The sequence below is a fragment of the Microplitis demolitor genome, chromosome 5 (genome assembly GCF_026212275.2).
Source record: "Microplitis demolitor isolate Queensland-Clemson2020A chromosome 5, iyMicDemo2.1a, whole genome shotgun sequence".
Taxonomy (NCBI): Eukaryota; Metazoa; Arthropoda; class Insecta; order Hymenoptera; family Braconidae; genus Microplitis; species Microplitis demolitor.
Genome location: NC_068549.1, coordinates 18358185 through 18376568, shown reverse-complemented (window position 1 = coordinate 18376568; position 18384 = coordinate 18358185). Strand labels below are relative to the sequence as shown.

The 18384-nt window shown below is 28.5% G+C and overlaps 1 protein-coding gene across 1 annotated transcript in view; it reads right to left on the bottom strand.

Moving 5' to 3' along the window:
- LOC103569095 (acetylcholine receptor subunit alpha-like) overlaps window positions 1-18384 on the bottom strand; it is a 250877-nt gene extending 232493 nt beyond the window's left edge. The window contains exons 1-2 of the mRNA XM_008546202.2: window positions 18297-18384; window positions 2189-2465 (exon numbers count right to left, since the gene is read on the bottom strand). Of these exons, the coding sequence (XP_008544424.1) occupies window positions 2189-2392 (204 nt within the window). The 5' untranslated portion in view covers window positions 2393-2465; window positions 18297-18384. The remainder of the gene's footprint in view (window positions 1-2188; window positions 2466-18296) is intronic.

The window sequence follows — 18384 nt, the reverse complement described above, 5'->3', positions numbered from 1 at the left end:
GCGCTAAAGGCTACTCTAGTAGAAGGGTCTTGCATAGAGATATTACGACAAATTTAAAGAGTCCCGATACCATGTTCCCTGTCTTCTAAATACATTTTATAACTAAATGTGGCACGGGTAACCATGTCACGATACATTTTGATAACTAAATGCAATACTTTCGATTCTATTCAAAATCTACCTTAGCTAGGTCTTATTACTCGCCAGTTCCTTATATGATACTGTAAAATGGGCAGTGGAGTTCTATGGATTTGTCTAAAAACTACAATGATATTAGAACTTTTGTAATACTTCAAAATTGGCATATTTCTGTTATTTCTATACTTTTACGGTATACAACAGCTCATCCAACATTTGGCTGCAAGCAGTTTAGACGGTATCCACCTTCCTCTACTAATATAGTGTCAAACGAAGCCACAGGGTTTTAGTTCGGTGCGTCTTAGTATAAGGTGTAGTCTAAAGTAAGATATAAGAGTATGTAAAATAGCCTTACTGAGTCCATTAAGGTACTCAGGACGAAGCTACTACTTACTGTGGCACATAGACATATAACTTGTTTTGGTGGTTGATTTAAGGGTCAATGCATAGAAAAGTAAGAAAATCATGTCAATTAGTGCAGAGTAGTACGGAACTGAAAATCTCAAAGATAATCTCGAAAATAAGCATATTTGATACTATTGATGTACTCATAGATTATTAAAGCTTATATAACACCTAATTTAGCAAATATATCTTCAATTCGCCGAAAAATATTTGCTGTTGAAATTGGTTTCAGACAATTTGATTAAAACAGTCACCTCTTTGAAAGTGTCCGTTTTCGGGGACGTAGAGGAATATATTTCCGAGAAATACACTCCCCCTGTTATCATACCATTATGCTCGATTTGGTTGTAGATTTTATTTACAGATTCGACTCTCTCTAAGTGTCCACCTTGAATCTGGCCACTGTGAAAAACTATTCAAGAAGGAAACTTTAAAATGAGGAAAAAGAACATTTTCAGAGTGGCCACATAGAGAGAGTCAACTGTATTGGATTTTTGATTTTTTAAATACCTGTTGACCCATTCCCAAACAATTACTAAAAAGGTTTTCGCGATTAGTATTTTTAATATCATCTGAATGCTAACTACAACTCAATTTAATTAATGGCGTATTTTCGATAACAAAATAAGCTTTAAATCACGCTGCTCATTTTAAAATGTATCTCGTTCATGATGGCGTTGTAACTGTGTGATTCGTTATAAATATATTGAGCCCTGTGGCCACGATTATGCTCGCAATCCTGAAGGGATCTGAATAAACGACACACATATTTTTCGATTTTATAGTTCCATAAAGGTTGAAAATTATGGGTATTTGAAATTTTCCAAAATTAGGAAAAAAATCATTTTTTACTGATTTATCTATAAATAACTTTGAAACCATAACTTGTAGTGCATTATCATTCGACATTTAAAAGCTTATTTCATTAATTTCAATTTCTGTTACTTAGTCTGCCATTTTGACTATTTTGTCATTTATTTTAATGGCCTTAAAATTTATGAAATATGTTAAAAAGTATTCGTTTATTAATTAATTTTTATCGGAAAGAGTAAAAATTAATAAATGAACAATGAGAAATCTACTGCCGTTTCGGTTGCCAAAAGGCTTTTTCTTTAGAGATTTTTTATTGTAACTATTAAAATGAAGTAATAGCTTTTTGGATAAACCAAAAATATTGCTACGTTGTATTGTAAAAACAATTATCTTAAATAGTATATTTTAATTCAATTTTTAAGAAATTATTTAAGCAAACAGTATAATTTTTTAAAATATGTAATTGTTTGACAGTTACATAAAATCTTTGGGTAATTTTTACTATAAAATTATCTGTGTATATAATATTATAGAAAAAAAAATTAATTAAACGGATGTATAATATAAAATATGTTTTCGATTATATATCAATTTTTTCTCCATAGAATGTTAATTTTATATTTAACGGAATTTCCGGTACTTAAAGCGATTGCAAGGAAATTAAAACTTTGTCAATTTACTTAATTATTTTCCCCAGTAACGGAAAGATAAATTTAGTGACATGTAATGAATTTAAAATTATGTATAAATTATCTATTAAAAAATTTCAATTGACACTAGTTTTTCTTTGTGGTAAAAATATCGTGCATAGTAAAATGAATTAGTGACTTACCACATCGATGAGCTGAGAGAGTTTGAGCTTGATGCACACGCGAAGGACATCCGAAGTGTTAACTACAGGACGTACCAATTTGTTGTAATTAGATAGAAGGTCGTCATAAAGACGTTTTGCGTCGGGATTACCGGCAACCGCGCCATGTACCACCAACGCGGACAGTAACCAGACACGAAGAGTTTCCCCGATTATAGGGGGCATTATGGACCCGGTTTACCCCCACGATGCTGACGCCTCGATATTCCTTTTTAAACGCACCACCGATAAATCGTCTCTGTTGAAGAAAAAATTTATTACTTTTTTTTATAAAATATCAAAAAAAAATATGCGTAGAAAAATTTATATAAATTGTATAATTTCATTTTTTTTCTACACTTTCACATATCAAATATTAGGGTATAGTACAAAAAAAAAAATACCAAGTTTTAGTTCAAAAAATTAAGTTTAAGAGGTCGCTCGAGAGTTTTGTAAATTTTAGAAGCATAAAAAAAGTGAATTTCTTTTCTTCAAATTTTTTTTCTGCCTACGGCAAAAGTCACTACAGGGTATCCTAAATCTTATTTAAAACAAATAATGCCCTGAAAATTTACCTCAAAGTATGAATTTCAAAAAATCGCTCAAAAATATTTAAAATTCGGAAAATTTCAAAATTTTTATGGCCTTTAAAAATTCATGTTTTGAAATAAAAACATCATTGTATTCTTTTTATATATTTACATTCGTTGTAGAAAAAAAAAAAAAAAAAAATTTCTTGATTTTTTATTAAGATTTTCAAAATTCTCGAGTGATCTTTTTAACTTCAATTTTTAAATCCAAACGTGGTGAAATTTTTTTCTATCATACATTAACTTTTCAGACTGAGAGCCAAAAGAAATTCAAAAATTTTTTGAGCCGCCTTAATGGTTATAGAAAAAATTATCTCCTGTAGTAATTATCTATTAACTGTTTCATTGCGGTTCTACTCATAATCTCGAAAAATAAAAATTTCTATTTCTAATCAATGCCATAATTTATAAGGATGGCTTCTGTATTTCGGGGATATAAACTGTATGTATTAGGGGAGGTCGAACAAAATGGGGCGTAAAAATATACAATTTATGGGAAGTATTTAATAATTGTAAAAGTAAATCTTAAAGCAAGACTATTAATCACAAAGAAGACAAAAAAATTGGTTATTTAGGAGAATTTCAGGATGAATTTCCTGACAAAAAAAGCCCCCAAATCTAACAGTTTTTGGGTTACGAGATTTATAATGTATATCTTATTAATTTTAATTTCAAGTACCAAAAACAAATTTATATTTTTAAATACTGATCACCTAAACTATTCGATTTACAAGAAACCGAAATCAAGATTTCCATTCGAGATTTTAAAAATGTAAACTATTTCTTTAAACTTTTATATTCTCTCGAAGACCAACTCAGATAGAGGTTCAAAGTTTATAGGATTTCATCCTCGATATCTATATACATCATGAAAAAATGCTAAAGAAATAAATTCAATCATTCAAATTTTTCAAGGTACCCTCTTTGCTGAATTCTCTCACATGCGGATAATATGTTTATAGTGACGGCGGAAAGATTCATGCATAGCATTTGATTCTTACATACGGTTACAAAAAAAAAAATACCATCAACTGAAAACGGATTTCCACAAAAGAAAAATATTCTATCAGAAAAACGAAACGTTTTAAAATTGATAACCTATTTCAACGATGCGTTTTGAAAAATTTTTTTTATTTTTATCCTACATGGAAAATAGAGAACAAGACACATTATATACAGCCCAAATTCTTTATGACTTTTCCCCTTAATTAGTTAAAAACTGTCCGAACTGGCTTTCCCACCAATCAACTTATTGCACACGTCAAGCGCGAAGCGCTAAGGGCGCTTTCTGAACGATTTGTTTTCCAACTATTTTTCCCTCACACAAAAATGTTTCCACACTCTGTTCATATCATCATATTGAGTCAAATTGTTTACTAGCATACAAAATATTTATTAAGGAACAATTTGAACCTAATCTGAAGTCGATTCGCTATTTCATTAGTTTAAAATAAATTACTTTAACTCAAGAAATCAGTGCTGTCAATTGTTACTTATGAAACTTCATAAACACGATATCTCTCGATAGACACAGTTAATCACCCTAACTTTTTTTTATTATCTTTGTATTTTTCATCGCAAAAGCCCTTATGAAAATCACTGTCGAAATCCTTTGAGTTTAATTAAATTGCAATTAATCAAAAACATAAAACTGATTATTCACGAAAAATTTAGCTGCCATTTTTATTCTTACATCTATCTTCGCAGCAGCACGGGTGTAACAGTATAGGTTTAAAAAAAAGAGCGACTTCTACGGCGAAAAAGCGGGATATTCAAAAAGATGGTAATATTAAACTAAAAATAAGAAATAGAAAACTAAAATTGAGAATTTATAAGTTGAATAAAAATTTATAAAAAAAAAAGAAATAAATTAATGCTATAAAATAAAAGTAATGATTAAAAATTAAATGAGCGATTAAGGTGTGCACTTTTGGATTTCCAAACATTTTTACATTTTGCGTCTGATTCTCGTTATGACTAAAAATTTAATAAAAGTACAAAAAAAAAGTATTTAATGAGAAAGTCACATATAAATGAGAAATTTTATAAGAATACGCATTAATAATTTTATTTAAAATTTATTTGAATTATATACGACAAATATCTTTTTCGAAACAAATCATCGCCAGTCTTATAGCGAGGTTCGGACGCAAAACGCTGTCAAGCATGGATGGAGGAACTCAAATTCTAAGAATGTATTTCTTTACTATTCTAATTTAGTCTTATAACGAGGTTAGACTGTGGTAACGCTGCGTTTCAAATCGAAAACTGGAAACATTTGACAAAATACCGTAAGAATTATGGTTTCAAATAATTTTATTGAATAATATTCCCAGCAATAAGTTTGACATTGTATGATATACTTTAAACTAAACCTTTAGTAAAGAAATTTTTATTGAAAACTGTCATTTTTTAAATTTTCCATTCGAAGCGCCGTGTTATCATACAAAAATTCAATTTCTTTTGTTATTTTTTTGTTTGTTTAAAAAATGTATTGACGAAAATTTAAAAAATCAACTACTTTACTGATAGAGAAGATTTGTGGCAAATTTGATAATAGATTTCAGACAAGGAAATTCATGAGAATTTGAAAAAATTCAGGCAGTTTTTTAAATAGATTATTTAAAAATATGTAAAACTTTATTACTATCTCGAGTCAATATTAATTTTTTCCACCCACTTCAATGTTGAAGTACTAGGACATTCATATGTATAAATCTGTGTCTATACACGCTATGAGTATTTTTCTTATTACGGCTACTTCAAAGCGCTATTTACTATATTTTTAAAAAAACTGGTATATTATTTATCAAAGAACACAATGTAAATAAATAAAAATTTTTTTTGGCACTGTATGATAAAAGAAAAATGTTAGACAGTCTAAAATATTTTTCTTCGTTCATGAAAGTATTTTTTTTTTAAACTTCAAATAGAAGATGATATTGAAGCAAATCGAGTGAGATACTTGAATACCACATACACTTGCAGAAATATAGACGCAAAAATAAAAAAAAAAATTGTATAATATGATCTACAGAAATCAAATAAAATATCGTGAGCTCAAATACACTTTTAAACTGTCTTCGAATCTACAAATAGCATTTGATCTTCCATACTCATACTTAGTTGTTTGTGAGAAAAGTCGTATGAAAAGAAGAAACTATTGTAGTGTGAATGTAAATCTGAAGACAAGTCTAAAAATTCTTCAATAAAGTAAGTCGAGTGCCAACTGTCGAGAGTGTGACGCGAAAAAAGTACATTTTGCGATAAAAGAATTCTTAGCATAGCATATATTCGATAATAAAAAAAAAATATCTAGATCAATTAAAAAAAAAGTAAAAAAATGAAATATTTTTCAAAGTTTAAATTATAAGGATTATAATAAATTTTTTTCTAAAGAAGTTACGCTATTGTTTGTATTCTGGGATGTGAGTACGAATAAATGACCTTTCTATTCAAGCGTTTTATATGCTCTTGGTTTTGTATGAGATGCTTTTGGAGTGCTATATGAGCCCTTATAAAAAGAAAAATAAAAAAGAATAGTAACGAGCAAAGATGAAGCTTTCGACCGTATGTATCTATACATAAAAGCGAAAAAAAGTATTGAAAAATATATAGATATTAGGAAAGAAATTTTCGTTCTATTATTGAAAATTCTTGAATTCATCGCAAGAAATAATAATTGTTTGAAAAAAAAAATAAGCTCCGATAACAATTTTGGTTTACAAAGTATCTTTTTCGTATTTTTGAATTTTATAATTATATTGTTATCATTCTTGCTCGTAGATTAATTGATTAATTTGGACAAAACAAAATTCTGAACAATTCAAAAATTTCAAAGATTGTGTCTTTATTTTGATAAATTAAAATCGTATTAATTATATATATGAAATTAAAAAAATAAAATCGTATATGAAATTATTATCAAATTAAAAATACTTTTGTAAACTTGTAGTTAATAACAAAAAGATTTTGAAATTTATTTCGGGGGGAGGGGGGTAAACGAGGTACCCACTCCCTAAAAAAAGTGAAAAAAAATTTTCTGGATATTAAATAAATTTGATTAAATTAAATTTCTTTATGAGTTGGAACAAGATTTTTGCCTTAATTTTGAAATGAATCGTTCATATGTTTGATATTCCAATGAAAATATTGGTCTTATAGAAAAAGTTTTTTAACAAAAGTTGTAGGAAATTTAATTTTTGAAAGAAAATGTCTCTTATGATTTTCTTATACGACCGATATTTTCACCGTAATTCCAAAATTAAAATTCATAATGAATGATTCAAATTTTTGTTGATTATGAAAATTTTAATTTTGAATTTACGGTGAAAATGTTGGTTTTATAAAAAAATTTTTAAAATAAAAGTTGTTCAAAATTTAATTTTGTAAAAAAAATGTCTCTTATAATTTTCTTATACGACCGATATTTTCACCGTAATTCCAAAATTAAGATTCATAATGAATGATTCAAATTTTTGTTGATTATAAAAGTCTCAATTTTGGAATTACGGCTTCCTTATTAATCCCAAGGAAAATTTATATGAGACATTGTTTTTAGAAAATTGAATTTTGAACGACTTTTACTTGAGAAATTTTTCTATACAACTAATATTTTTGCCGTAATATCATAAATTTGACATAATTAATTAATAATTGTCAGTTTTTTAATTAAGAAAAAAATCCTGGCATTATTTATGAGTAATTTCCATTGAGAAAAATTACATTTTACATATTTATTGGATACAAAGGAAGAATAAAAATTTTTTTATATTTTTTATCATAACACAAACGTCACTAACATGTTTTGATTGACACTCGATTTTTGAAAAATTATAACAAAAAACATACAAAATAACGCTCAATTATATTTACAAAGCTGGTTTTAAAATGTTTGAAAAACATTTAAAAAAAAAAAAAGTTTTTTTTATAAAATTTTTAGCATATCTCGTTTTACCCACCCTACCCCAATTTGCTCTACATCCCCTTTTATACACATAAACGTAATTTAGAGTAAAGTAGTAATATTTGCCAACTCAGCATTTTAATAAGTTGTGGAATTTAAGTGGAATGCCAACTAGGCAATAAGAAAGTTCAGAATATTTTCATATAAGAGTTTTAGGCGTGATTTTCGATAGATATAAAGCGCACGGTCAGCATCGTAAACGATTTAAAGATAACCACAAGATCGTTTCGCCCAAAGTTCACTTTTGGCTTTAAAATTGATGAATACTCCATCGAGAACTTCTTCGAACGAATGCAAGATGTCTTTCTATATAGCCAAGTGCTTATATAAATAGAAATGTTTGAACAGCTAAGAAATGAATGTTTTATCAAAAACTTTATGGTATTTATCTTACATATAAAATATACATGTATAGCTATTTATATAAAAGTAAAATAAGAAAAACTAAGAAAATTATAAAAATATGTAAAAAGGAGTAAGCTGAACTATTTTTTTTTTTCACTTTAATTTTAACAAAATAATTCTGCATAATTTAGTCACAAAAAAAAATGTCTTCTTAGATAAAATGTATAATGTCTACTGATAAATTTAAAAGATAGGATTGACTCGAATTTCACGAACAAAAAAATAATAATAATAACTGTGGCAGACAGTAAATGTCTGACTTTTATACTGAGTGTTATTTTTTCATTATAACTGCGAGAAAAAATGAAATAGCATTAAGTGATTTCTAACTGAAATGACCTATATTCGTAACTCATACAAAGTAATCTAGTGGTTCTAGAACGAAATATAGAGATGAGGGTGATATTTTATCAGACAAAACTTTAAATTTCGCAGAATGTTGTGTAAAAGACGAATTCAAAACTTTATGCAAAAGGCAAAGAATAATTCGAGTTATATAACGTATTATTTTGAGATATGATAATATATCTTCCAATATTATAAATTTTATTAAGGCTTATTTAATGATTTACTAAGCTTAAAAATAAATTTTCTTGCATTACTAATAAACTAATTTTTTTTTCTTTAATAGTTTGATAAATTCTGTTATCAGGCAATCTACGATTTTCACGAAACTATTGATCATTTCATTTTTTCACGTATTTGAAAAATCATACAAAGCAATTTCAAATTTAATCAAATAAATTAATAATACTTTAAAAAAAAAAACCCACGTTTTATTAAAAATACACCACACAATCAAGAAAAACTTAGCATAGAAGTTTGATGTTTTTTTTTTGCTTTTCAGCAGACTTTTTTGGTTGTTAAACTTTTCGGCGATATTTTTTTGTCATAAATAAAAAAAAAAATAAACAATAGATTTTAGAAAACTATGTAAGAAGGGTATGTTTAATTTTACTTCACAAAATTAAAAAATAATTGATATTAATACCAAAAAAAAAAAGTATTTTTTGGCGTAAAAAATTTTACTTGCCCCAATAAATTTTTTGCATTATTCAAATATTTTTTAAAAATATTTTAATATATAAAATTTGACCGTTATTATTACTTAGATAAATTATACGTTCGTTAGCACAAAGGATCAAGTAAATGGTGCTCCGCTTGTCTCAGTGATTGAGATTAACCCGAACCCAGGAGATCCGATTTGCCGTAACTCGTCGGGGTGGACAGACTTCGCGCGTCGTATTTCAACCTGGGCTGTGTTACTCGCGTGGCTCTGATATATAAAAGTAAATGGTCTCAAAAGTGTATGCTTTAATTTATCCTAGCATGAGTTTTAACATTAATCGATTGCCTGTTTTAATAGATTGACATGACGAGATGAACAAGAGCTTGTGTAACATATATTTTGCAATTCTTATATATCCGATATTTTAAAACAATCATAAGGTTTCAATCATGTCTGAGATGTTATTGATTTTTATCACTTAGATGTAAACACTAATATTAGCTTTCAGCAAATTTTTAGTTTTGTTAAAAAATTTACCGTAATATCCACTAAATATCAACAGACAATTTAATACATAAATAAATAAATAAAAAAAAAAAAAAAAAAAAAAATATTGTTAGATCTTTTAAAAAAATAAAACTTATAATAGAGTTCCAAAAATTTCATATATGAAAAAAAAAATTCTAAAAAATATAAAAATAATTTTCTATGAATTAAACTTAATTGGGGTAATTATTTATTTTTGGAGGGGGTAAGTTTTTAAAACATTGACCTAACCTCACGCACTGTCCAATCCACGCCGTTCTCAAAGCAACTCACGTAACCGCTGGTTTCACACGCACTTCACTCACGACTGAGACTAGCTGGTGGGTTGTGACCGCCAAGCGGATTCCTCATGAACTTTACTCGCGAGAAGGCGCCACCGTGCGAACACCTACACCCTCATCGACATACTCTACATAGAAGAGGAGTTGCGGGGTTGCTTAGTAGCAGCAGCTATATTGTATAAATGTAGATAGAATGAGTAGAGAAACGAGGAGAGCTGGAAGAAAGGTTGGAGCTTGATCATAGGGACTAGAGGATTAGAAAACTAGAGAGAAAAGCTGCAGGAGAGAAATATTTCCTGTCGAGTCCTTTTTACTGAATTGCGCGCGCATACCTTTGAAAATGACAATATCTTGTAAAACGACGAAACGTGAAACAGAAGCCGCTAAGGTGCGGCAGAAAGATGTTGACTACGCCCGTTGCTGTAGTTAAGTACTTAAAAAACTAACCATACCGACATTAAAGTTTATTGCTACTAAAATTCTTTTTTATCTTTTTTAAAACTATGAATTTAAAAATAAACTTTAATAAATTTTATATGAAATTTGTTTTTTATATACTATATATTTATGTATTTAAAAAATTTTCTCAACAAATATGAGTTTTATTAAAGCAATATCTAAAATACGATAAAATGTTGGACCAAGTAGAATATCATATAATAATTCAAATTTTTGTCGTCATCTTGAAACATCAAACGTACAATAAAATTAGTAAAAAACAAAGAAAATAATTTTGTTTTAAATTGGTAAATATAATCAATAGTTGTTTAATAATAAATATTGCGAATCAAAAATGTTCTTCTAATGATTACATTAATTATCGTTGCATTTTTATGTTTATGTTTGTATGACAGGGTAATTCACAAAAATCTTCCCGAAAATTGGGCTCTAGCTCAACTCTAAGAGGTCGATATTTTAATTTCAATTTCACATTTGATTATCATGTAAAAATTTTGTTTTTTATTACAAGCTTAAGTACTCGTAAGCTACTCAATATTTTTTCAATTTATGCATAGATCTTTAAAGCTGGTTCTTCAAGCTTTCCAAAACCTTATGATAAGTCAAAATTACCGCTAATTGACGCTAGCAAATGAAGAAATGAAAATTAATAATTCCATTTCAAAGTACAAAATGGATGATTTTCAGATAGCTTCAATGGGCGTTTTAATTGACAATTATGGCTTATTATAGGGTTTTGGAGAGCATAAGGAATCAGCTTTAAAGATCTATGCATAAACTAAAAAAATATTGAGTAGCTTATGAGTAATTTAACTTTTAATGAAAAAAAATGTTTACATGTTAATCAGATGTGAAATTATAATAAAAATTGCGACCTCTTGGAGTTGAGCTAGAGCCCGTCTTTAGGGAAGATTTTTTTTTTCGGCAACCACTAACGTTTCAGAGGGTAAGAACAAAATTAAATTTTTTTTTTTTTTAAATCACCCCATCAATATAATAATTCTCGTTTTGTATTTTAAAATTTTCAACCCCTAAATTGTATGACTAATAACATTGTCGTGTATATATATATATATATATATATATATATTTAGTAGGAAACAAATTGTTACGGCTGAGAAAATCTCTTTGAATACATGATATATTCTTGAAGAAATATATGTAGTTCGCAAGAAATGTGAAAATATAATTGCTAGTTGTGACGAGATAAACGAAAATGAATGTGTAAAACGTATATAATATGTTGTTCAAATTCTCACAAGATTTTCACACTGATCCTCTTAAACCTCCAACAACCTTAAACCTCACACTCGTCTGGACGATCACTTGTGATTAAGTTTTCCACTCCCTACGGCGGAGCCGACCTTTTCGTACAATCCAAGTATGCTATATATACTATAAGAAACTTTTTGAGACGTTCACTTCACTAGTAGAATGATAAATTGGAGTTTGTGATAAGGAAAAAAAAAAAAGATTACGGAACGCAAGTAAGAAAACTTTGACCAAGTTCGTAACTGTTCCGGATCCCTGACAAGTCTGAATTGAAGCTCAAAGAGAAAAGTTTGATGACTACGAATTATTATTAATTCTAAGAAAAAAGAACGACAATTCATTGACCTTTCAACCCACGAATTTTAACAAAATTTATAATATTCCCTTGCTCTAATTCTATCAAACTAACGGAAATTTAATATTGTAGATAAAACGTTAATTTCAACTCCTTTTTCGTGAACCTAGAAGTTTCACTCTAGATTGAGACAAAGAAAGAGAAAACATGCAAAAGAATCGGAAGTGAAAATATTACATTGATATTTTTAGAATCAATCTTTTTTTGAAAAATCAACTTTTTGAACAAATTTCTTCTAGTAGGAAAGTAATGAAAAGTTTCAAGATTAACTTACAAAATTAACAGAAATAAATAAGAAAGAAAAATTTTTAAATTATATTTTTTTAAAAAATTGAATATGGACTAATTATCAATCATTTTCAAAATTTAATGTTTAGTCAGACTTGGATATTGAACAATTTTTATCGATCTATTACAAGTTCACTGTAATTATACTGAAAATTTCTTTGATAATAGGCATAGTTTATGTGTGCGTGAGTGCGTGCGTGCACATGTGTGTGTGTTGTTTGATTTAAATTTAAGATGTGATATTCGAAAGATTTCTCTGGAACTGAAATTTTGAGAAAATTTACTATAAATCGGACGAGTAGATTTTGAATTATTCCAAAATCAATTTGACAAAAAATTGTTTCATTAAATAAATTTAAATATTTTCTGCTCACGCAATAATTATTTATTAGACAAATTCGACTTTTTATGTGATTATTATAACCCTGATTAAAAGAAACGATTCAAAATAATTCAAAACGATTCAATTTTACTACTATATCGATATACATTCATCATTGAGTGAATCGTTTTGTTTAATCGGGGAAGAAAAACACAAAAGAAAAAAAAAACGTCAATTTTTACAGACGTATGAAAAATAGTTTAAGAATAAGAATGGAAGATATTAAAATAAAATACAAAGAAATAATAATAATCACTATTTGCATAAGAAGTTTATTCAGGGAATAAACTTCTTAGGGCTAAGATACAAGGATCTAAACCCGTAAAAGGAACAATCAAGGGACTTTCTGCATCCTGTCTCAAGACGAAATCCAAGATTAACGACGTCCATTAATCTCGTTTTACTGGATGGTTTCACTAAAATCACGTTGATTGTCGCTCAAATACAGTTTCCAGAGAACATCCAAGAGTATTTAAATTAACATTATAATGTGCAGAGAAGTAAATTCGCCGGATCTGAGTATTTATTTTCTAAATAATCGATCGAAATTAAATTTAAAACAATAAATAAAATCCAAGAGTAAAAATCTCAAACACTGCCTTTGTAGCAAAATTATTAAACAGCGCATGGAAAAGTTTTTATACTTCATTCAATCTAATTACAGAAATTGATTCTTCCAGAAAATTCCCTCTTTGCAATTAAAATAAGTGTCTGATTAGTTGTGCGAATCATAAATTACAATTTTACGTGTGAGCTTATACAGTGAATAAAAAAATCGATGTCTCTCTGCACTGCTTTAAATGCCATTATATTTTGTCTTATTTGTGCTAAGAATATCTTTAATCACCTTAATTTTATTTCGATTGTAATGATATAAAAAAAAATTTCTGCTTTATCAACACAAGTATAGAAAATTTTCATTTCTCTGATCAAAGCATATGTGGCGTTGCTTGTACTTAGTAAAGAGAAATTAGAGAACAAACGAAAATATCAACTGGGGTCAAGTTCAGAAACGTCCGCGGTAAGTGAAAATTATCTTATGTGAGAAGACAGTAGAGAAATCTTCGTCTAGGAAAAAAACACATAATCTTCTTACCCCTTTTTGTAAAGCCTCAAAAACAGGTATTTGACCTATCAAAGCTGTCAATTATGTTTCTCATTTATTTACTATAACTAAATAGCAAAAATTAAAATAAAAGTATTTAATAGAATTTCGTTCTATAAACGTCGAAAGTCAATTCAAAAGAAGAACAATTTTCGTACTTTGACGGTTATTGAGTGACAATATACGAACAAATTAACCCGTGTCGATTAATTTAGTATTTAAATTTAATTCTTTGTTTCCCACAATGAAAATTGAAAATCGTTACAAATAAAATTAATGAATTATGGTCAACCGTCGAATTTTTGACAGTTAAGTTCTTAGCATTATATATTATAGTAAAAAAACGGGAATATTGCTAGCTTTGAAATCACCGAGACCCGTCCCGAGGTAGAGTTTTGAAAAAAATATCATTAATGGCGGGTTCTTATAATTGTAATGAGGACTTATGCCAAAGTTGAAGTCTATAGATCTATTATTATAGAAAAAATTGATAAACAGATATTCATTAAACATGGCGGTCAAAAACGAATAAAGATAGCAGGGTCACTGATTTTGAGATATTTTTTACCGTTACCATACGACTCATTAACATGGTGTATATCCTATTATTTTTGCAATAGCATACTCTTTCGATATCTATACTTATAAGCAAATATGTTCACAGACAGACAGACAAAAATTATAAAAGTAGCAGAATTGGCATTAGCGGATCATAAAATGGATCTTTAACGCAAAATTGCAGGAATTGATCAAATGTACAGACAGAGCCTACAGATTTATACACGTATATTAGGGTGGCGCAAAAAAATCGACTATTTTTTTTTTCGAGTCTCTTATGCAAATTTGTTGGTTCACGATGTTTTAAGATGCCTCTCCAAAAATCAACTCGATAAAAAATTTTTAATAGGTCGCTCACAAATTTTGAAAATATTAAAAATGATCGAAATCCGGATTTTTTATTTCAAATTTTTTCTTCCTCGTGGCAGCAATAGTTTATATTTGTGAAATCATGACTACGCTGAAAATTCAAGCCCAAAATTTAAATATTTAAACCTCGCTCAAGAATTTTGAATGTTTCTGAGTGCTATCTTTCGGACTTTTTTGAGCGACCTTTGAATATTAAAAATAAAGCTTCTTGATTTTTTCACCATCAATTTTCATGACAATGAATAAAAATATAACCCGAAAAATAGAAATAATGGGTTATTTACATACTTTTTTATTTTTTGATTCAATTTGTAGGTTATTTCACTTATTCAAAACTTACCAAATTTTATTATTTAAGACTATCCTGTATATTTTTGGTAATGCAAAAGTTATATTTTAGTGAAATGACAATAATTGGGTAATAAAAGAATACAAAAACTAATTCAAAGTATTAGTCACATATTATCAGTTAATATTCAAAATTCTTGAGCGCTGTTTAAATATTTGAATTTTGGGCTCAAATTTTCAGCATAGTCATGATTTTACTAATATAAACTATTGCTGCCACGAGAAAAAAAAATTTAGAAATCAAAAATCCGAATTTTAATCATTTTTGAGATTTTCAACATTCGTGAGCGACCTGTTGAAAATTTTTTATCAAGCTGATTTTTGGAGGGACTTCTTAAGATATCGTAAGCCAACAAATTTTCATGCGAGATTGGAAAAAAAAATAGTCGGTTTTTTTGCGCCACCCTAACGTATATATAAAGATGGCATTATACAACTCGCGCTTCAGGTACCTTCCAACACGGCGTCTCAGGTGGGATATACGATAGACACACCTAACTGAGAAGTCTCAGCTATCGTATGCTTAGATGAAACACGTCTTACTCCTCAAATTCATTTTTCCATCTCTCGTCTTCTCATTATCACTCACAACGTTGCACTCTTTGGTATTTGACGACTTAGGCAGTGATTGTTTCAATCATATCCTGAAGATTCATCGCTAAATATTTTTTTCGGGAAAAATCGATAGTAATTCAAAGAAAAAAAACGATACGTCCTTTTATCTTTAAAAATTTTTTTTCTTAAAGCCAAAAGGGCGTGTGTCAAAAAAAATTTTTTTCTTTTTTTTTCATAAATATATCTTGTTTTAACATTTCCAAGATGATTGGAGAAAAAAAACTTTTTTTTATACGTCCTTTTGACTATGCAAAACCAAAAGGATGTATATTTTGTGATACGCCCTTTTGGCATTAGTAACGCGATATATTGTATACATATATATGAATAATACCATATTTTACGGTATCCTTAAAATGAGTGATCGATTTGAATGATTCTTATAGAAATAGAAAAAGTTAATAAAAATTGATAACATTTTATTATCGTGGTCAAATAGTTTGGATGCAAAAAAGTACTATCTAGTAGCTACAATGAAATGTTGATTTCTCAAAAACAAACAAAAAACTAATTACACTAATAATTTCAAGGTTTAATCAATGCGCTCAAGAAAAAATACTTGAACACCTATAATCATACATAATTATAAGAATATATGGATTTATACATGATCAAGACTATATGCATAAATAATCAGATCTAAATCCATGCATGCTTATACATGAATTTGAGCCACCAACTATTTATCTTCATACAAAATTTAAATAGATTTCTGGATATAATATCTCTACCCAATATTAATAGATTCCGATAGGTAAAATATCCTATAGAAATTTCTTGAAGAAAGGGCAAATTACTATTTACTTCGTATGATATTACGTCAGGGATCAATAATATAACAAAGCCATGTATTTGTATACTATAAGATCTGAAAACGTATAGCTAATATGATTTGATATTAAAATAGATATAGATTTATATATGGGGTTTATGGGTCTATATATAATTGATCCTGAGCATGTATGGCTAGATGTACATGAATAGCGATGCCATTTACAAAACACAAAAAATTACTCCCGATCTGGTAGCGATAAAGGTGGACGATCGGATGAAGTTCGAAACTAGCAATGTGATAAATTACAAAAAAAGTTTCACCTCTTCTCGTTTAATTATTTACTATGGGCTTATCAAAACAGTATCCCACAAACTCCCAAACTTGTCTGGTCCTCCTGTTGAAGAAATTGAATAGCGAGTGCAGTTGAAACTCATACTATTCTTGATAGAATTACTTCAGGTTTAGGGATCAAATTCGTCTCTTGACTAGACTCACCAACATGAGATCAAGCTTTATTGTTATAGATATTTGTAACAATAGCTATCATTAGAATTTAAGTTCTCAAATCAAATATTGAGAACATTATTAAATGTAGTTTAAAAAAATCAAAGATCTCGAACTTTTTAGAAAATCAAATATGACTAAGACACAAGTTAGTCTGAGCTAATATTAGTTTCGTTACTTAAGACTCAAATTTCTTGCATTTTTTTTTCTTTTCAGAATCAACTCCCGGAAATAAATTTAATTCGACGACAAAGTAATATTGTCAACGAGAACGACCCTGAGGGAAAACTGGCACGAATTCACGCTAGACTGGACCTTGGAGGATGACATTGTGGGTCGAGTGGTCGCGTTGAATGCAAAGGAAATCCAAAAGGGATGAAACGTAATATTATGGGGGATTTGGCAACCTGCCAATAATCTTTTCGGATCAGCACCACTCAACACGACCTATCACGTAAACTTTCATCCCCTACTGACACTTAAAACCTTTTCTAGAACTTTGCTTATTTTCTTTTTATATTTAACTAAGTTACGATTGCTTCACGGTGAATCTAATCAACATCACTGTCTTGTTTGTTTTACTCTAATGTGAAAAATAAAATATCTGAAAAATTTCATCCAGACTTGAATAAGTATTGAATGGGAAGGAGGATTGGATCAACATTTTAAAAAACCACCAGTCTTTGATTTTCTTTGTCTGCAGATATTCAAGTTCGTGTAAATATACACTACATTTCAATATGGTAAATCAATCGAGGGTAAAGAGAAAAATAAAACTTTCTTTGTTTATCACATTTTTCGATTACTATCATTCCTCCGTTTGATCACCGGATGAATCAATCATTGAAAATAGGAGACCACATTTTCGGTCAAATTTTAAAAGTTATTCATTTATAATTATGCGATCTACTATTCTAATTAGAACCATCTTAAATATGATAAATCATTTATAGTTAGTACTATAAGAATCTGAAATCGGTTACCCGAAAATTGTACGTCGCAGTCTACGTTTCAAGAATTTCGGCGAATGTGTTATTCTTTCTTTTTAAATATAAACTGTTCATAAGTTGAATATGTAATGATTGGATATGTTTAGCTTAATTGTATTTGATTTAAACACAGTATATTATACTTATGTATCTATATATTTTTTGTATCTTTGGAAGGCCGCTAGGAGTTTAAACTCCATGGCGTTAAAGAATTAATATTAATAATCAAATTTTGACATTTAATGAAAAAAATCTGGAATAGTATATTACTCACCTAGGAAGAAATATATGACAATCCAACCCATATATTAGATTGCTACCAGAGTCAAAGGCTAAGGTAGAGATAGAAGACATATCTTCAT